Consider the following 22,686-nt stretch of genomic DNA (forward strand, 5'->3'; position numbering starts at 1 on the left):
AAGAGTAAGTTTAGTCAGGAAAGCGCTCTGGGTTATAGAACGTCATGAACATTCAATTTCTGTTTCTTATGGATTATTACTTATGAACAAATGACAAATTTCAGATTTATTCTGGATTTTAAAATATATGAAACTACAGTTAATACAAAACCTCCTCAAGTAGTGGAAATCTTGCTCAAATAGAGCTTTGTCGATTGCTTAATTACTGTGTTTTTCTATGTTGTTGGCATACTGTATTTTCCATTTGTTTTTTGTAAAGTATATATGACTTTGCTACTCCATAATGTTGAAGACCAAAGGCTACTGTGTCAACACTCACTCTTAAGCCTTTAAAGCATTTGTTGTGCTGTCGTTATACAGTGTGGAGCCATGGTATGGAAGAATAAACCAGGAAGTCTACCCAGAGACACATTCCAGGCGCCAAGCAAGTGCACTGTGTCCTTGCCAATTCAAATGCTTGTTTTAGTATACCTCTCTGCTATGCTATAGGCTGTTGGTAGCTTATACTATAGCAAATACAGATACTAAAAAAGCATCATTCTCTGCAAAGACATGAGAATCATCTAATGAGAGACGAATGTGAAATGAGCATGTAGACAATATCCACAGATAGTATAAGGGTTGTTGCTAGAAGCTCACCAGTAGAGATAATAGAAGAAGGAAAGCACAAAGAAGGACATCTTGCACCAGGCCTCTTTCTGGCAGAACTTAAGTGTGTCCCCATTCATGACGGATGCAGGGTCGTACAGCAACTCCTTTGTGTCCGTGGGGCTGTGGAAGTACCTGCCGAAGAAGGGGAATAACAAAAGGCGGGTAGTGTGACATGTTACAACAACTGGCCCCTGCCCTAAACTCTCTGTGGGGGTACCAGGTCCGAGCCAGTCCATTCATCATGTCTGGGTCGATGTTACTGGATTTTAAGCCTTCCTAACACATTCTAGCATTTTAAACCCAACATTGATCATCTATATCTGGAATGATTCCTACCTGGAATAACAGGGCGCAAGACAGTAACACAACTCAGGTCAGGGCACCAGTCCATCGCAGGGCATCACGCACTGTCAGTATTTTTATTTATTTTTCTATTCTTTGCTCTACTCTGAATTGAGTACAACCTTTTACACCTCTGCTGTTTCACGCCATTATTGAAATCAAATTGAATTCATTAATTCATCTTCTGTAAGTGCTTCATTATGGCAGTGGGTTCATGTGTTTTTGGCGTTTGTCCCTGTGAACCATCCACATTATATTTTTTATATTAAGCTGGAGGGAGCCGCTTGTCCTCATTGTAAAAGTAAGCATTACAGCTGAGTGAATGTAAATAAACAGCGCTCAACAAACTGCTGTATTATCATCGGCCCCGTTTTTTTTACTAAAATAAACTGTAACATACTGTGCAAATGTTTTTTTTGTTTTTTTTTTGCTATGCATTTTTTATTTTAAATATATTTTTTTATCTTTTATCAGACATTAGCGCGTCACAATGGACTATTAAATCCAGGGGTCACTAGTCTTATTCAACAAAAGGCAGGGGTGGCTGCAGGTTTTCATTCTAATTAAGCAGAAGCACACTTGATTCTACTTGTTTAATCAACTAGTCTATAAGCAGTTGGTTTGGGTGTACTTCTGCTTGGTTAGAGTGAAAACCTGCAGCCACACTAGCCCTTTATGGCCAGTACTGGTGACCCCTGGTTTACTGTTTTAGTGGACTACAATAACTGCAGCTAATAATGTCATATGCTCTATTTTCTGTTTTATATTCTAAAGGTTTTGAAAGCTTTCTTGCTAAAAGAGACAGTAATTTAGAATAGCTCTATATGTGGTTTTAGTTTAACTGTATGTAAGAGTAAATGGCTATGGCTTGTCAGTGCTCAGGGCTATGAGCTGAAAGTACTGTTGAAATTCATATTGTCTGCTTTTATGCCTGAATGTCCCTAAAATTAAAAATCAATAATTGTGCAAAAAATGGCGGCACGGTGGCGCAGCAGGTAGTGTCGCAGTCACACAGCTCCAGGGCCCTGGAGGTTGTGGGTTCGATTCCCGCTCCAGATGACTGTGAGGAGTTGGTGTGTTCATCCCGTGTCCGCATGGGTTTCCTCCGGGTGCTCCTAGTTAGAGCAACGAGCTAGTTAGTTTCCTCCCACAGTCCTAAAACACACGTTGTTAGGTGGATTGGCGACTCAAAAGTGTCCATAGGTGTGAGTAAGTGTGTTGCCCTGTGAAGGACTGGAGCCCCCTCCAGGGTGTATTCCCGCCTTGCGCCCAATGAGTCCAGGTAGGCTCTGGACCCACTGCAACCCTGAATTGGATAAGCGGTTACAGATAATGAATGAATAATTGTGTAAAAAATCTGGAAATAAAACAATCATGATTAATCACAATTAACTAAACATGGAAATATAGGAAACCTCTATGATTGTGGGGAAACCCTGTTCTCTCTGGTTTGTTTACATTCATAAGCGCAGCGTCTTTTAAGGTATAGTTTTTAGCACTTTCACTAATGCAGTTAGCCATCTCCTGAATTTGGAAATGTTTTCACCTTAAGTAATCAGAAACAGCAGAATTTACACACCTACAGAGCAGAATAGAGTACTGTACGCATCTCAGTTTATGCTTTTTAATGTTTGGAGTTTTCTGCGTTGTTTAAAAAATCTCCAGATGCCATGAGCAGAGAGAGAAAGCCTAGCAACCAGGCCGAGACAATCCCAGTGCATTTTATATATTGATTCCTAAGGTAATAGTATAGTAAAACACAGAGAATATTAAAGCACGACTAATATATTACACAAAAAGTTAAAAATATCTGTCCGTTTGGCTGGGACTGTTCAAGTGATTCAGGTGCCAGTACAGAAGCAGAGAGAGAGACAGAAAAATTGGTAGAGCAGCAAGGACATGGCTACAGCAGCTGTGCTCAGTAGGGAGGAGGAAGGGAAGGATGGATGAATTTCATGCTACATCTCCCTCTCTCTCCGAGCAGCTCTCTGCAAAGCTGCTCTCTGAAGCCGTACAGCATCTGGCACAGGCGGCAATTAACATGATGGAGGGGGCGCCGTAACTTCTCCTGGCTAAGCAGTACAATACAAAACTTCTGGGAATGTTACAGATGATGATTATCCCACAAACACACCTCAGTACATGTAAACTGCAGCCTGTGCTCATGGTGCTGTGAGAACCCGCCCTGTGGACATGAACATGCACCAAACGTTTATGAGTATGGTTGAAGAACTAGATGCTGTCCACAGAGATGCTATGCCCCCAGGTCCTCACCAGTAAATCTAGTTCACCTCCTTTTTCTTTTCCCAGGAACAAACAAACAAACAAAAAACTTTGATGCTGAAAAGCAGAAACAGGAGGCCGACTGCAGTAATTGGCTTCGGTGGCTTCACATTCGCTTGTCGCCGCTGGAGGAAGATTCGTTGCAATAAATCGCTTTTAATGGCTCTAAAGATGCCACACTTTCTATCACCCTGGCAATGTTTAGTGAAGCATGTTTAGTGTTCTGACAAAGAAAAATCTACACACAATTTGTGGATTATGTGCTTAAAAAATACTCTAATTGCTCAGTAGGCCTGTTATGAACAAGCTTAGTTTTGCTGGACTGCCATCGGCTGCATATCGTTTGTAATATTTATTGTTCTAGCATTTCAGCAACGGGAATGTAGGGTCCAAAATGCATACCCTGCTTATTAGAGGTCCTTGATAGGCTTTGGTGCTAAATATCAATGTCTATGTTTAAATATGGATTTCATATTGTGATATTATTGTACAGTAAAATGTAAGGCAAAGCTAATTAATGTAGAAATTATTTATAGTTAAGGTTCTGTGTGTTTGTTTTAGTGTTTGCAAAAGTGGTAAGGCAATAAATATGTAAGAATTTAGAAAGATTTGGATATATTCATAACACCTGCATCATTTATATTAAATTTTTATTTATATTATGTAAAAATCAATTCTAGATGTTTTTAAGACTGAGAAGCACATGGCTTCATTTATTCAAATAATTAAAAATAAATACAGATAATGAATGAATGATATTTATTCAGTGTAACAGCTTAAAAATAAGATAGCTGACATATATACATACATACAACTGTATATCTTCAGACTACTTCCCTTGCAACTATGGCAAGAGTCAGGTATTTCATTTTTAAAGTGGGGCAGCTTTATTTTGCTAGCCAATATATATGGGCTGGGTTCATTTAAAAGCTACAAACCAAAGCCTGGATTTTTAAGGTAGCATGAGGGTTTCCAGTGTCAGTGCTAGTAATGAACACACTACTTCGGTTAATAGTAAATTTTATAATAATTATTTGCCTAAAAAGTAAAAATCTCGATGAACTCAAGGTTCCAAACCACTAGGTGCACCAATAGCAGCCTGTGAGCCTGTGAGCACCACAGAGCACCAAGAGCACCAATAGCATAATCATAGAAACACATGTACTGAATGAAAGAGATGGTGTAGAGATCCATCTAAATCGCTTATAAGGGAATAGGGGATCTTTTTAAATTCTTGTCAACATTTAAATCTGCCACTTTAATGAACAGAGTTTTAGGGGTTTAATCTGTGACTGGAGGGTGTTCTTTAAGTATCACTCTGCCTTATTTGCCTGTAACACAGCAACGGCAGGAAAGTAACAGTCATCATATCAGTTTATTACAAGTAAGCAGCTGCTGGAAAGAATATCTTGTCCTGACAGCAAGCCACAGGCAATAAGACCAGAACACTCCCACTGTAATCAGTGAAGCTGTTTACACCAGATGTGAGTGTCACAATACTGGTTTAATGAGTGGCGCGTTCCACCTTAAATACTGTGAAATACTGATAGTGCTTTTACCATATATGCTTGTAGAGATTAGTTTGTAGTTTGTTTGACTGGATAAGCAGACTAGGCAATTATCCCTCGTGTACCCTTCTGTGATTTTGCACAAATTTCTTTGACCACTGGATCATAGTAATATTTTTTGATTTATCCACATTTCATCAGTGAAACCTGAGGTGTTTAAGAACTCCAGAAGCACTGCTGTGTCTGATCCACTGGTACCAGAGCAACACAAACTAACATGACCCACCTCCCTAATAATACCTGTTTATGTGTTGGTCCTGACTACAGTGTGAACGTGGTCAGAGCGTATGCAGAGTAACAAATGGTCTACAGTTAATGTAGAACTACAGAATGCACCTACTTGTTAAGTGGAACTGAAAATGGACTGATTGGTAATAATCACAAAAACATTTTGCTGGAGTCAGACAAGCTTCTCTTTCTTGTCAACCTGCCCTAACTCAGCTGCAGCCGCTTCACAGCTGGGTTACACTTGTGTGTTGATAAAGTAGCATATTTACTGAAAATGCAATTTCAGTGTAAAAACTTTTTTACAAGGCTCCAGATGTAGGTATGAGTGCAGATGCAGCACAAATGTGCCTTGATGTGAATGCAATATGCAACCAAAGCTAACCTCTATTAAACATTCTGCTAACTGTGTAAACTGCCTGTGCTTTTTTTTATTATTGTTTTGTGAAACTCATTAAAGCAATCTCAAAGCCAAAAATCACCAGATTGTTTTTCACTGACATTTTTATGTCTCAGGCTTTGTAGCTTCATATAAAAAGTAGGATAGCTTAGATAGTTACCTCCATGTGTTGTAGAAAAGTAGAGGGATGTTCAAACCCACAGTTAGCCACTCCTGAGCACACAGGAACATGATACAGAAGAGAACGTGGATGGAATATTCTGGAAGCACCAGCTGTTGAGAGGACAGACAGATAGTGGATATTACTATTGAGTCTTATATTGTTATGGCATTTCTTACTCGTTATTTACAATCAAAGGTACCATGCACACCTCCTTGGTGAGTTCAGAACTCTACAGAGTAAATATAAAATATAGTAAAGTACGGCTGCATAATTCAGGAAAAATATTACTTATTTTGGCTTCTGCAATATAAAAAAAGTACAGCAATTTTCACCAGATGACTCAAACAACTCTATTAACAATGACTGGGATGACTCAGTAGGTGAGTTCATAGAAAATAAGAAAAAAAGCTGGAATAATTCATTTTCACTCTGACATTTACTGAATGTTATCTTACAGTGCTGTATGATTGGTTTTAATCAATCACAAATGCAGGTGTCAGTGCTGTGACTATGAAATTAAGTGATGAAATTAGGCATGCTTTTTTTTTTGTTTTGCTGTACCGCCTGCCAGACCAGCCTAGAAGAGTCATTTGCGCTAACAGACTTACTGACACCTAATGTTGAAATGCGCATGCGAGAGTAGGACCTGTTAAATCAGCAGTATTTCACAGAGAAAACCTAAGGTGACACCACTACACTGTCTTTTGTTAGTTCAGCCATATTTCACATTTCAGTTCATGAACTAAATTTGGAACCATTCAGCAGTGACCAAACATCCCCTTTTCCCTGGACAGGTACTCTTTTTGCATCTAAATCGCTAAAAATGTCCGGGATTTTGCTGCCTGCAATCCTTCATTAAAATGTTCACTTTTTGAAAGGTGAGCAGAAGATGTGAGGGTTGAAGTGTTCAAGGGGTGAGGGAGTTGAAAGCTGGATTGTGACACACTCGAGCCACTTCAGCGCTGCAGGACCACCATCCACCGCGGTGAGCAGCTCAGTGTTTTACTGGAGCCTTGAACAGAAATGTGTTGAACGTTGTTGTGGTAGCTAATATTAATATTTATCATAGTCTCTCCTTTATGTTTGGAGAATGTTTCTGTGACAAAGCCTTTTGTTTTCTACTATATATTTAATAAACAGAAAATTTTTTATTCTTGTCTGTTCCTATAATGACACGAATACACAGACACATCTCACCGTTACTGACTTTCTGATGAGTAAATTACATCTGCATAGGTTTTTGTTTAATTTTACACAAAAATGGACAAAATCTCCAGATTATTAAAGCCAGAACACCAGAGCGTGGTGTTACTCAAAATAAACAAGTCTGTGAATTAGTTACAGCACCAGAAATGTAAGTCAGTAATAAATATTTAGTTTCAGCGATGCCCTGTTCCTTTATCAAGTACAGATTACTTGGCTGATAAAATGTTATGGTGCTTTGTTTTAGAAATGTTCAGAAGCTTAAATGTTATCTTGTTGCTTTCTGGTAAATGAGATGCTTTAATGTCATCTCAACACCTTGAGGTAAAGTTACAAGCTGCCGTTGTGAGTCCGATTAATATAAATGTTGAAAATGAAAGCTGTTGTAGCTTAAGAGATTTTACAAGCGGCAATTTGTGCTGGATTTGAATGAGCTCTGCATTTTGTGGTGATTGACATGTTTCTCTGGCCAATCAGCGCTCTGCAGGGTGTACATGTCACCATTTAGTACCATCTTGGCACGATTGATGCCTGGCACAAGCAGGGGCTGAAAAAAGTACCTAGTTTCAAGGACCAAGTACCATGGCATGTCTGAAACTGCACCCAATTCTCTTTATAGTGCACTATTTTGGGTTTCGCCATTTTATATGAGTGTCTTAAAACCTAGTGCAGAATTTTCAGTGCACTCAAATGCACTCAAAAAAGAGGATGCACAATGCACTGCAAAAGTTAGTGTACAACCCATGTCCACTAGCTGACACTAGTGGATAGCAGATACCCATAATGCACTGCGTTGTTTGGTAAAAACCTGCATGAGTTAGTCTCCCTCCTGGAGAATAGTGAATAGGGAGCCATTTCGGACATAGTGGAATTTGGCCAGTGATAAAGCAAAATGCAGAGTCAAGTAGAGTTGTGTAGGTTCTATACAATAGAAAATGTCTTGTTTGCTCCCAATAACACCATTGTATTCATGTAATCTTTCAGTCAATCTTAATTCATATAATCTTAATCAATAAAGGAGTGGTTTCCAAAACCGGGATTATCTTAGTCCTGGACCACACAGCATTTTGATTTGTAATTTTCCACTGAAAAGAGCATATAGTCCAGAGCTTAGCTTAAATGGTGTCTAATGGCCTAATCTTTTTGGCAAAATTATTTTTCTTTCTGTCAGTCAAAAGTCAATTAACATAATGTTGTTTTCATTCATATGAGGATCATCTGTGAATAAAGAACTGACAGTCGCCTGTGCTAACTTGCACTGTGCTATATAATTAGGGGAGTCTGAGGGCCATTCCACACACCCAGAGACAGCAAGGCCAACTGTGCTCTTTAGGTGCTACTGAGGATCGAAGAAGCATCTCTTAATGATACAACCACTAGGCCACTCATGAGTTGTGGCCCAGCATGAATATTTACAATATTTACAATAGATATCCTCTATCTTCAGCTTCGACCATATGCAACTTTGAATACAAATTCCTGGTTCATTCACCATCAAAGGAATAATGTTCTTTAGGTCCAAATATTTTTTATAGGTTTTAGCCAATGAAAGTGGACATATCTGTACTTTACTGACCTATTTGTAATGTTTCTAACATTATAAATGTGTCAATACAATTTAATACAACGCAATAGTAGTAAGACAACAAGAACCTGTATCAGAGAGGATAGTGTTGCACAAAACAGATGTAGTAATTTCAGGAAAACCTTTTTCTAGTTTAAAGACACCAATCATTGGTTTACCCACTGAACTAAGAGAGAGCACTAATTACCAGGTATTTAAATGGAAACTTAAGACATGGCTTACATCAGTTATACTATTATTGTGCCCCACTCTCTGCCCAGGGACTACGATAAAAAATATTTTATAAGCTAACTCACATTTACATTGATGGAAATTGAACTGTTGGTTAATATGCATTGTCCCTGATGAATAAATAGTTAAATATATAAATAAATATATAAATATCAACGCTGAAGGGAGGACCGAAGCAGACGTACACGCAAGGAATAAAGTTTATTTACAAAAAACAGAGCAAACAACAAACACTGAAACCAAAAATGAGCACAGACTAAAAATCAATGGAACAGAACTAGGATGGGAACAAAACAGAAAACAACACTAAAAACCGAGAGAAACATATATCTACACACACAAGATCAGACAAGGGAGTACTGAGAACAAGGGACTATATATACAAGTAGCACAGACTTAGGAACACCTGGGAGTGGTGGAGACACTGATTACAAGGTGTGGCTAGGGCGGAGCTAAGGGAGTAGACAGGGCTCCATCCTAGCCTCGCACCACCTAGACACAAACAGAGCAGGAACACATGAAACAGGGCAAAAGCATGACAATAAATAAAAAATAAATGTAAAGAGAATTACAATGGAATATAACAAAGCTAAAGGCACTGAAGCTGTAACCCTGAAAATACCACTTTTACACATTTTTTTTTATGTATTTTGTATCTATCTCTACGTTTGACCTTGTTTTCTTATATACATAGCCCTGTATTAAACCTGGCTGCCTGTTCCTTGACCCTGATATGGATTATAATTTCTGGAAGCGCCCCAGTAAACCTGACTCACTCTTACATCCTGCTGCCCCAAGCTCTTGTTTGTTCCACCTAATTCTCTTGCTCCACTTTGGCTGGGTAGCTACCACTTTACTCGAGGCATGGTGTATATTCCAACAGCATGTGAGCTGATGTTTTGAAAATAAAAAGGAGCTGACTGGAAATGTAGACAACATCTGTGAACTGGCAAAATACAAAGACGTAGTTTTGAAAATTATTTTCAAAAACTATTGTGTCTATTCTGTACATTAAGACCTACAAAAAGAAGGTAATTTTGCTTACTACAGGTTTCATGACAAATGAAATGGTTGAAGCTGTTATGCAATATTGTGAAAAACAGTGAAGACACAGGACGACTTTCTCCAAAAGTGAGAGGCAAGTGCTGGCTGAAATTACCTTTGAACAAGGTAGGCCTCAAAAAAACTGCTGGAAGCTCAAGTTTTCGGGAACAGTTCGTACATGCGCTAACTGGTGCACATCAAAGCTCTCGGTTCAGAATGAGCACCACTCTGAGACAAAGAAACATCCTTATGCAACCTTAAAAATGAGCATGAGAAAACCTGCGAATGTGTCTCTTCAGGAAAGAAGGGAATGAGAAATGGAGCAGTGCCCAGTAAAAGAATCAAAAGTGGAAAATTTCACTCTTTTGACAGAAGTGTCTAGCATCAGCTGTACAGAAGAAATAGATATGCCATCTTGTACAGACAGTAAAACTTCCATCATTACTGGAACAAACCTGTACCAGTAGTTTTACATCATTTGCATAAATGCCTTTTGCATTCCTTGAACATTTCATGTATGATTTAAGTTGAAATTTTAATTTAAAGATGGTATATTCTCCAGAAAATTACCATTTTGGACTAAAAGGTTTTGATTTCAAATGTGATGATCTGTCTCTGTAATAAATTTAAGCACTTTGTGTCACTCAGCATGATGCTAGCTAATAAGGAAGCCTGTTTATGGTGTCAAAATAGGTCCTGAAGTTCTGAGAACCAAAAAACAGATTCAATAACATATAAATGACATTTTGTAATTGTGAAAACTGTCATTAATATTGTGAGTTATAAAAACAGGTTTGTAACCAGAATATTTCTGTATATAATCATCTATTTTGAGATTAATATTCTTGAAGAATCTGTTTTCGCTTTCATTCCGCCTTTTCTCAGTTGCGCTTCTCGCTGTCGCCTCCAGAAGTTTCTCGATTTTGACTTTGAAATTTCTCAATTGGCTGCTGAGGTTAAGCCCCGCCCACCCAGCACATTTTGCACACCCTTCTATGTGAGCGAGAGCACGCCAATCTGACACTGATTGGAAAGTGGCTGAACGGCAAACACAGGTAAGTGATATCAACAATTTTTAAATGTGTGGGCGGGGCTTAACTTCAGCAGCCAATGACTGTCTAGATCCTCCCCTGAAAGCGACAGCGAGACTGAGAGAAGCACAACTGCGAAAACGGATTATCCGAGAATATTAAACTCAAAATAGATGATTATATATGGAAATATTCTATTTACAAAACTGTTTTTATAACTCTCAATATTAATGACAATTTGTAATCAATTACAAAATGTCATTTATTGGTTATGGATTCTGTTCTTTTTTTGATTCTCAGAACTTTAGAACCTATTTTGACGCCACACCTGTTGGCTGACATAACCTGACTGGCAATTAGTGTTCTCCTTCAAGTGTGTTGAAATGTCTAATGATGTTTCATTTGCCATTCACTCTCCCAGGTTTATAGCATCAGATGAAGGGCAGTTCAAGTCTGCAGAGGCAAATTAGCAATGACAAGTATAATAAATAAATAAATACCCACTGTGTTTAACCATATTGTACATACTCTAATCAGCTAAAACATTAAAATGACCTCCTTGTTTCTAATTGTATTGTCCATTTGACTATTTCTCTGCAGATCTACACTTAAAGACAATAATAAATCTGTTGCTAAGCATACTTTGTAAGGTCCCTTTTACCTTGTTTTTCAGTGTTCAGGACCCCCACATATCAGGTATCATTTGGCTGGCGGATTCTCAGCTCTGTAGTGAAACTGATGTGATGTTGTGTTAGTGTGTGTGTTGCGCTGTTAAGAAATGAACATTGTAGCTGAGAAAATGGACAGGTAATGTAGAATCAAGGAGATGGTCATAATATTATGGCTGATTGCTGGTTATCGAGTTTATAAACTGGACTATAAGTGCATAAACAAGGAAGCCATTTTGATGTTCTGGTTGACTGAAGTAATCAGTAGACATATGAGTGTTTGTTTATTTGTCAAGGGTAATTTTCATCTCCAACTGTCATCTGATGCTATGAACATGTGAGTGAAGGGCAAATTAAACATCATTAGACATTTTAACACACTTAAAGGAGAACACTAATTGCCAGTTGAGTGATGTCAGCCAATAGCGTTCCTCATTAGTTGGCACGGTGCTGAGTGATGCGGGGTATGAAGGAGGGTCTTTCTGTACACTCTCTCACACTGTTCATGCTGCATCCACTATTTTTGATGCAGTGTGTTCTGCAGCTGTTGATGAATCACTTCTTCCAGGTCTGCTGTATTCACTCTGCTGCCTCTTGAGTCTTTCAGCTTATCTCTGCTTAGTATGCAGCTGGACAGGCACTAATTTTTACCAACTCTGATATGTTATTCAGCCATACTCCTCAATTCTCAAGACACTCGTTAAGAAAGTTGCAGGGAAACTGAAGTTTTGCTCTTAGCGTGTAGCAGTTACTGCCTTATGGAGAAATGAAGATTGTCAGTGACACTGACAACTCCAGCAAGTACCTTGAGGTAGAACACCAGGCCTTTTTCTGCTGTTACACACCAGTTAAAAAACAGCTTTTGCTAGACATGGTGCTCCAGATTCCATTACGTATGACAGTTATCTGTGGTAATGGGAAAATACCGCTCAATAGCTGGCTTTCCATCAACCTACCTGTGTGCGAATTACGAACATTTAAAAAAAAATATGGAAAAGACCCAACATTCACAAAAAACACCTAAATAACACAAAAAAGGTTCTACGCTAGGACGAGGTGGGAATGTAAGACTCACAAAAAAGCACATGTACGGCTTTCAAACATGGGTGAGACAGAAGAGAGACAGCATTTTTGCTGCCATACCCCAATTTATTTAGTCTCTGCCCAACAACTAAATCATAAAATGCACAACGTTAGTTCCATAAGCAGCTGCAGGTCCTTGGGAAGAAAGAGCAGGCACCTCTTCCTTTTCTTATGCAGCAGAACATATGAGACAAGGTGCTAGACCCCTAAAATGGCCACCATGCCCTATCATCACTGCCTGGTGACTGGATGTGAAAAGTCCCCTTACCTGGGGTAAGAAGAAAGGCTTTTCATAGCACTATATTGAAAAGAGGCTGGTGTTTCACTTTTTTCTGTTTTGCAGTAACTGTATTACTATATGGCCTTCACATTAAGGTGTTTTTATCAGGCACTTTTCCAAGTCTTCTTTAGTAGAGCTGACTTTAAGTAAATAAAGCAAATACAGCTCGTTAGATGCTCATTCAAACCTATAGTATGTGCCTCAATCAAAGCTAAAACTGCTTTCATATGACCATATTGAATGATCTAAATGCAGAGTGAGCTGCAGAGAAGGAAATAATAAGAGGGGAGACAAAACGCTGTGAGAGTGCTGTAGACTCTGCTGGAAGCACTGGGAGTCTGGGTACACTAAAGACATTTGCTTTATTATGTTGACTCATCCCAAGCCTCCTTCAGCACAGCGGGGGAGGTAGAAGAGCACTCGCAAAGGAGATCCTGACAGTTCTCCCCATTTAGTGTCTTCAGTCTAGAGAGCTGGCCTGGTGAAACTGTCCTACCCCGAAAGACAGACTTTTGTAATGCTGTGAGTCCACATATTGGGAAGAAGACCCTTCAGTTCATATACCATATAAACAGGATGTAACAAAATGGTACAACAACAGAGCAAGTAGTGAATTAACCCTGGGGTTCCCAGGTGGTTTAACTGTCTAAGCACTGGCCCAATCAGGGCTGTCGTGTGAGACACGACAATCTGAGGTCAAGAGTCCAAGAGCTCATCATTAGTCTCACTCTGGCAGGGTATGCTGGATGGCCCTCCCTCTCCACTCATCATTCAGTGTGATGGTAGCCACATCTGCTGACTCTTAGAACCGGGCAGTTTTCCAAGGGTGTAGAGTCAACTAATAATGGTGTAATAGCAGCAGTTTGAAAAGAAGTCTCGGCTGGTTTAAAATTTTTTTAGAAAATTTTTTAAATGGCCTTCATCCTCTCAGCTTGGTAGATTCATGTGCAATTAGACCTGGCAAGAGGTGGAATTTGTAATTACTAAATTTGTGGAGAAAATAACACTAAGGAATTTATTTTTGTTAACTTTTTTGAAGTATTCTTTACATCCTAATATTAATTAAATATAATCGATTAATAAAAAATGAATAAATGATGTATGGCATGTACGGCATAATGCAGGACAGATAAAAAAAACATAATTTAGCTAATGAGCTCAATTAAACTGATATCTACAAGGTTTGTGCTGCTAAACAAAGGAACGAAGGACACAATTAGAACACTGTACTTCTCTCTGCAATGTTCTCCCTTAGGGACTCCTCCAGCTGTAGTCAGGCAGTGCCTGCTAATCTATTCAGCAGATTGGCTTTGGAATCAGGGCTAAAGAATAAGGATTTTTATCTATCTATTTAATTATTTATTTATTTATTTAGACTGGATATTCCCACAAAATAATTTACACCTAGTGATTTCTTCAAAACCCTATCTTTATTAATAGTAGCAACAAAGAAAATTAAACTGACAGAAAATGACTTCTTAGTTTCATGTTTTTTTTTTGTTTGTTTGTTTAGTTTTTTTCCAGAAACCACTGCTTGGTAGTGCATTCTCTTCCTCTATTTTGTAGAATTTTTTTGTTGAATTCCATACAAATCTCAACCATCAAGTTGTAAAGAAGAGATCAGAGCACACAATCTGATTTAAGCAATGAGGCCTTTAATGTAAATGGTGATGTGGGAATTTATGGCTTCAACCGATCTGCTTCACTTGTCTGTATCAATGATACTGTATAATTGCCTGCAGCGACCACAGTACTGTGACACAACTACTAAAGCTATTATGGAGATTTTCAGGGCCGAAAAATACAGTGTTCTCAATGTCAATCACTACGCCTGCACCCTGCTGAGCATGGATTTCACTCAGGAAAGACAAGCTGGAAAGTAAAAAGCCTCCAAAATAAGGCAGAACTGAAAATAGCAGCCTCACAGCCTTTGGCAGAGCATCATTAGGGAAAATCTCCAGAATCTGGTGATATCTGTGGGTCGCAGGTCTCACACAGTCATCGTCTGCAAAGCATTTGGAACTAAGTGAAAAAACATGACAGTTTTATTGAGCAGTTTGTCCAGGGCTTTTAAAATACACTAACTACACTATAGTCTGAAAGTATTTAGACACCTGCTCCGCCCCCCCATCCCCATTTTTTTTTACTGCAGGATGGGTTTCTACTCGTTCTGAAAAACTTTACACGTTCAAAATTTCTGTGAGGACTTGATGGCATTTGCCACAAAAGCAAATCAGATGATCATGTTGGATGATCAGCAGTAGATCACAGGCACCACTCAAACACATCCACTGCTCCCTAGCTCAGTTCTGAGAATTCTGTACTACTTTAGGCAACACTAGACCTTGAGCATGGTGACCTTAGACTAATAGGAAAGCTGCATGAGTGTGATACTCTTTTGGAAAAGTTATATTTTATCATTTTATCACCTTACCTGACTCTACAGTTGCAGTTTGCTCTTCTAGATTTACAAACTGTATTCCATCTGTTGCTCAGCATATTTACTAAGCTGCTATGATTTAGGTAGTGGATTATTCTGGATCAGACACAGCATTGCTGCTGAATGTTTACAACTGTGTCCACTCACTGTCCTCTCTCTTAGACACACATGTCTGGCTGGTCCATCTTATAGATGTAAAAATCATCTATAGTGCTGTGTAAAAGACCAAAAACCTAGATGGGTTTGTGTACCTTTTCATTTTGAAATGGGGGAAAAATACAGGAAAATGCTCCACTTGCAGAAAAGTTCATTGTCGTGGTACATTTTCAGTACCCTTAATTAGGGAACATATTTCTGCGTTCATTAGTACTGCCCTCCATATTTTCTGTACGACACAATCACATAATTAAAACCACATGTAAACAAAGACAATGATATGAAATACCAAAGCTTCTCCAGACCTTCCAACGACAAGGGTATGTATTTTGCGCTTTCCTGTTTTTTAAATGCCAGAAACACCTCTGTGACAATTGCTATATTGCTAATGGCAGTCCAGAAAAACTAGGCTTGCCTAGTTTCTCTTTGCTCTTGTTTATTTTACACAGTTCTATAATGAAATGCAAATATTCTCCTCTGTGGAAGAGACTGTAATGTACCTTTAGGGAACTAAACCTAGAAGTGAGTGTGTAGTTTCTGGGGCTGTGGTCAGCACGACATGACAACTAACAAAGTATGCATAACAACAGATGGACTACAGTCTATAATTGTAGCATTACAAAGTGCTCTTCTATGGTCAGTAGAGCTGAGAGAATGGGCAATGAATGTAAATACCATAATGAATGTAAATACCATATAGCAGTGAATTCCAGGTAGATTTTTCAAAAAGTTTCTAAATACAAAATGTATACATACTCTCTTATAATTTCACAGATGGCAGTAATAAATGTAAGCAGCTGATCTAGAGAAGCAGTGCACTGGTGTGTGTGTAGAGGGCATTGGGGGGGCTCATCTGGAAGACCCCAGGCTACACTCATCATCTCAACATGTTTTTCACCTTTTCATAGCTCTTTAGTGCTGAAGACTATCCAGATTCAGTGCTATAGGACAGATTCCATGTACACTTTTCATTAATTGTGTCCCCAGTTTGACCAGATGAGATCTACATTTCCTTTCCCCACATAGAAAGCTCACCATCACACACATAAACACACTGGTTTGGTTCCTGACATCTACTGTTACCTCAGTTTCTCACAAACTATGAGCAGTAGAATGTATTCTTTGAAATATGAGCAGAAACTGTCTAAAGAAAACTGTGAATCGGTTGCTTTGCTGCAGAAGGCTGTGGTTGGCTGCTGCTGTAGTTTCTACAGTGGTCAGCAATACTACTGTTCAGACTATTTTGGACTCTAGAGAAATCAAGGCTGGTGGGGAGAAGTTAGGGCTGGAGAATAATTCAATATTTATCACAGTATAAATTGGTTCAATAACAATATGACATGATTGTTAATCTCATTTTCAATATGCATTATTTACAGCATTTGTCACTGGGTGCTGCTGTAAGTTCGTTGCATATTGTATCCATCTAAGTTAAGAAATATATTGTGATATATGTTTTGGCCATATCACCCAGTCCCAGAAGATATTTACACATGTTGCCAGACACGTGCCACAACTCTGCGATAAATGACCTGCATGTGGGTCACACTTACCCTGTGATATCTCACTACAAGCACAAGATACAGTCCTTGTCCCTCTTTTTTGGTCTCAGGAAAGCAGCTGCATAGATATATATTGCGGATGTGGTGAGAATTAAAGCCACTCTTACCTTAGTGCATTACAATGGCAAAAGGGCACTGGCTCCGGGAGATCAAAACTGCTTTCAAGTGCAGCAGAACAATAGACAGTTCCCAAAATGGCTCCATTAAAATAGGCAAAGGACTATTTTAAAGGGAACTCCTCTAGTGTAATTATATGCAGATAGTGAAAACACATTCAGTTTATACTTGTGGTTGTCATGTATAACACATAAATTAAAAAAGGGTAACAGTGACATTATTTGACAAATTTTGAAACCACAAGGCTGGGCTACCTTATGTGTAATATGCAGAAAAGCATGCGATTAGTCTGTGAGTTTCCTGGAGTGCTAAACCTGAACTGTAATGACTAGAAGAGCCACACCATATAAAACAAACACTGTTCAAAATAAATCAACTTTTAATAGTTTATCAGTGTACTGACCTTACTTTGCCTTTAACCACCAATTTAAATAAATTAAACACTGAGAGCATGATAATGTGCTATGTTCCTTAACATATGAAATTACTAAACTCACATTCTCAGGTCTTGGTTTATTCCTTACCTTGACATTTTCAGTACATTCTCTGATACTTTCAATAGATTACTGCTGCTCTTTCTATCTCTGTGTTAAAAAAATATTATTATTATTGATATTTTAGGTGTTTAAAACCTAATAACCATGTAAAAACAGTTTTTTATAATCCTTTATAAGTGTAATCTTAATTTAAAGTGGTACCACTTATATAAACTATAAAGAAAAAAAGGCTGTTTATTATTCTTGGTAAATGTTTATGTATTAATATAGTTGCATGATTTTAGATATTATTATTTCGATATCCTATTCTCACACAATGTCATATAATTTAGGCCTATATGAAGCCCCCAGCCACAACATTCTACATTCTAACCATGATGACATTCATGTCACCAGTGTCCTTTTTTAAAATTAATTATTTATCAAAAACACACAAAGAAAAAAAAATAAAAACAAAAACACCACAACACCGTCACCCTAACTGAACTGTAGTCTGACATGTGGAAGTCAGGGGTGTTACCCACTACACCAACCACTACATATATACTTATGTTTATAAGATATAGGGCTATTAATATGTGACTTCATGATTTGGATCATTTGTTCATTTGAATGTGTGGCAAAAGAAATTCAGTAGAATTCTGCATGACTAGATGACACAGAGTGTAATCAGGGACATCCAGTGAACCAGCGGCAGGGTCATGCGTGCCCAAGGCTCTGTGCTGTGTGAGGGAGTGAAAGGGTCGGCACAGGCATGCAGCTGCATACACAGTAAGCAGCGATGCAAAAAAATAAAAAAAATAAAAAAAAACTACAAACAGAAAAACATCTGTTTATCTTCATTCAGAAGTTCAGTGCCTTTTACCGTGGAATGGTATGTTTGAGTAAGAAGCTGATTGTAGCTGGTTGGTGGCTGAAATTTACTTTGTTTGTAAGTTTTTATTCACCATTTGAATTATCACAGAAACTCATTTTTAACTTGAATGGTTTGGTTTTTGTATTTTGTCTGTGTTTACTTTCATGCATGTAGCAGTCTCCTGAATTTGGAACCACTTCCTTAAGTAACGTACCTATAACAGCAAAAATAAATCAAGGTCACCCACCTATGGAGATTTAATCTCCAGGATGAGTAGTTTATTACTACATTTTGCAGAGTTCTATAATGAAATCTTACAAATACGCACCTCTCCTGGAGAAGAGAATATAATGTACCTTTAGGGAACACTACTGGGTTTTAAAACCAGTGATCAACCCTTTAAAGGTCCATTTACATTGTTTGAACCTTTAGTGACAATAGTGTTGACAATAATGACAGTGTGGGTCAGTTCATACTTTGTATATTTCCCATTTACTGAGCCAAGGCTGCATACAAAGACAGGTTTACAGTCTTCCAGGGTAACTATGGAAAAAGTTGGAGTAATGACCCGTGCTAAAAATCTATATCTTACTCTGCTGAAGTGTTTCATTACACAAACCAAGCCCCCGCTTCTCGTTCCACAAAACGTTCAGATGTGTTTCCACTAATTGCAGGTTTGAAACGGCTTTGTTCCGTGGACACATTTTCTATAACACATAGTTCTTTGTGTTCCACTGACTCCAAAAACCCAGAGCTTCAAATGCCTGCAATTAAACGTCCAGCGAGGGTCAGCTCATCCAGCGACGCTGGCCTACATCTCTGTTAATGAGGGGGGGCTGTCTCTGAGGATGATTGAGCTGCAGAGTTCAGGTGCATGGAGTACTTTTCAAGCTAGACTTTCTCAACATTCCTACCTCCTTCTACAGAGAACACGAGCTCTGCAGCCTTCACTTACCTAATGAGGTGACAGTGTCATTCACCGGATCTCACTCTATGTCTCTCTCTATTCTCCTCTCTCATCCTCTGTCCCCTTTCTTTCTCTCATTGTTCTGTTTTCATGCTCTTACTTTTTATTTCTTTTCTCCATTTCTCTCCCCTTTTATTCTTTCCGCCTCCCATTCTCTTCCTATTTTTCTCTTGCATTTAATGTAATAATAATAGCGTAAACACACCTCTTTCTTTCTCCTTTCTTTCTTCTTCTCACTTGAATTTCTTGTTCTCCTTCTCTCTCTCCTCATTCTCTCACCATCCTTTTTTCCTCTATTTTCACTTCCCTCATTCATCCTCATTCTTCTGTTATTTTTTTTACTCCAAATTTCTGTCCTCTGTAATTATACACTTCACCTAATGGAGATATATATTTGTGAGTTTTGTAAGTATTTTCTATCACTTTCTCATATTAACACTCTCTCGTATTCACTCTCTCTCTCACACACTCATTATTTCTTTTCTGGATGTAGCTCTCTCGCTTTCTGTGGTTACACTAACTGTTCATTGCTACAGCCCTCGTTAATTAACACCACTCATAGCTAACCACACACTCCACAGGTTATGAGAGGGACTGCTGTGTTCATGTGTTGGACCTCCTGTATGATGCATATTCAACTCTGATATGCAATTTCTCCTCCATACATTAATACATTAATCAGTAATGAATGCTATATTCTGGAGGATACACAGCAAAAAAACTACATTGTATATTTGTATTGTTAAATCAGATTCATGCTTAAATCCTATTCACCTTAAATCCCCTTAATGCTCTTCACACTGTGGTCCTCTCAGAAATGCCCCAGGGCAGTTGGCTCTTATTACTTTTAATGGGCAGTTACCTACACTCTGTTTGCAAAGGTTTGTACACAGGTTTTTTTTAAGTAGACCCAATAGTGGACGCAAATGGGGAGCTCTGAAGCAGCTGCACATGAGCCTATGGTCACCATGCCTAATGCCAAGTGTAAAAACTCCTCACACGGAATTGAATTTAGTGGAATCTGGGAACACTAGAACCTGGAGTTGTGTGGTAGTGATGCCACTGTGCCACCCGCTCTTTGGTCTGTCATAAGTTATCACTAATGCTGCACTGTAAAGAGTGGTTGCTGCTGTGTTTGTTGATAAGGCAGAGGGAATACACTGTGAGTACAGTGATCTGAATGATTCACACACTGAATCACAGAGACCGGGCACAATCCACATCTCTCCAACACAGAGGAAATATACCTTTAAGTGATATAAGCTGAGTTTCTGTATATCGGGAGCATGTGAAGTGAGATTTTCTGCCTGGTTGCTTGGCTGTGGTGACTAATCCTGCTGCAGTTTCAGGCTCCTTTTAGCCACAGCAAACTGTCCTCAGCCTTAGGAGATCAAACGAACTCCTAGTCTCCAATTACTGTCTTTCTTTTTCAACAGCAGCAATAATTAAGCGCAACAAATAATTACACACATTTTCCCTTTAAAGGAAACCTATTCTCCCGAGATAGGAGAGTGTATTTCTACTGAGTCATTTAGAAAGTGCGTACTTTTGAAATAGGCCTGTCTATTATATTTAAAGGCACAAACCAAGATCAGGATATTGCTCTATTCCTGCCCCATAGGTGGGTAATATTGATTTATTTTGTTTTTTCAGCTTACTTAAGGTGGAAATATCTCCAAATTTGGGAGACTGCTAACTGCATAAAATTAAACCCAGACAATGCGCTACAGAACTAAACTACTCAAGTTTTAAATGAGTTTCTGGGGTAACTCAAACAGTAAATAAAAACTTACAGACAATTTAATATTCATCCATTAAACAGTCATTTTGTTACTCAAATAGTATACTGTTCCACCTTAAAACACATAGCTTCTGAACATAAATAAACCAGAGAACAGCGTTTCCCCTCAATTGTAGATGTCCCTTTTAACACACAAATCACCTATTAGTAGTAGCTTGCCCTATGTTAGATTTATTAATCCAGCACATCCACCTACTCCTGACAAAAATCAGCAACATCTGTCCTGCTCCTGCCCACAACTTAGACATTACCAGATGCTCCCACCCTTGCAGTCCCACAACTTCTCTCTTCTTCTCAAATACTGGTGTTTGAAAAAACATTATAGACACACAAACATAGGCTGCACAAATATGGGCACACACACACACACTTGAGAGGATTGGTTGGTTCAAATATTTAGAATGAGTTTAATTCATTATTAATTATTTAGCTATTTTCTTGATTGAATTTACTTGATTTTTATACATATGTTCAAACTGCCTGACACAAGTAAGTAAACTATGCTACAGAGATTTATTCATTTGGATATACACACACATTTGTATCAGATAGATTCAGTGCATGCTTTTACTAGGCATACATGTGAAATCAGAATGTAACATAAAGAATATCCTTCATGCTATAAATAAACTCCACAGGAACTCCCTTTACACACCCAATGAAATTAACCACAGGGATTGTTTGACTTACAAACTGAAAACATGTCGACATACACAATGTCAGCTGAATAGAAATATGAGCCATTCCAAACCCTGTCGATTTTAGTTTCCTCCCATAACACAAACTTATCGGAAATATTTTTGTGAAATCTTGTGTTTCAATCATGGCTGCAGACATTAAAATATAATAAACAAAATAGAGTCAGCTTTTCTTCACTTAATCAGTAGACCCAGTTACGCATACAATTTAAGCTAATATTTTATTCAGTATATTGATATAATGATGGAAAGGTGAATGTAGATCATATCATATCATTCTCAGTGCTGTAGTGACATTAGCGTTTTGTTTGTGTGTGTGGTGTTGGTATGAACTAGAGAGTTGGAATTGAAGAAATGTGCAGTGAGTGAAGAAACTATGGTAGTTTTAATATTTTCTTCAGAAATCGATAAAATAACAGCTTCTAATAATTCAAGAAGGCTTTGTAGTAGAATTTGGAACATGTGTGTGGGGATTTCGTTGCATTTAGCCACCTAAACATCAGTGATGTCAAGTACTGATATTGTCTGATTACTTCTGGATCTGAAAAGCCACTAGAACTCATCCCAAAGACACAGAATGCTACTTTATCACTCCAGAGATGGCTGTCCCTTCTAGTAGACTCTTGGCATTGGACATGGTGACTTCTGGCTTAGGTGCAGCCACTTCAAGCTGTTCAGTTTTGTGTTTTTCTGTGGAGATTACACAAGCTGAGTGTGCACATTGTGTGTGGAAGAGCCTTAAAGTGGCTGAATTCAGTTACTACATTAAACGTAGTGTATCCTGTTTTAAGAGTGCATCTTTGCCTAGGATAAGCCGCATAAAGCACTACATTTC

At 38.4% G+C, this 22,686-nt stretch overlaps 1 protein-coding gene across 1 annotated transcript in view; it reads right to left on the reverse strand.

Moving 5' to 3' along the window:
• The window catches only part of cnih3 (cornichon family AMPA receptor auxiliary protein 3), a 77,922-nt gene that overhangs the window by 8,849 nt on the left and 46,387 nt on the right, over nt 1-22,686 (reverse strand). Inside the window, exons 4-5 of the mRNA XM_066677399.1 lie at nt 5,630-5,742; nt 640-783 (exon numbers count right to left, since the gene is read on the reverse strand). Of these exons, the coding sequence (XP_066533496.1) occupies nt 640-783; nt 5,630-5,742 (257 nt within the window). The remainder of the gene's footprint in view (nt 1-639; nt 784-5,629; nt 5,743-22,686) is intronic.

This window comes from Hoplias malabaricus, chromosome 7 (genome assembly GCF_029633855.1).
Source record: "Hoplias malabaricus isolate fHopMal1 chromosome 7, fHopMal1.hap1, whole genome shotgun sequence".
Taxonomy (NCBI): domain Eukaryota; kingdom Metazoa; phylum Chordata; class Actinopteri; order Characiformes; family Erythrinidae; genus Hoplias; species Hoplias malabaricus.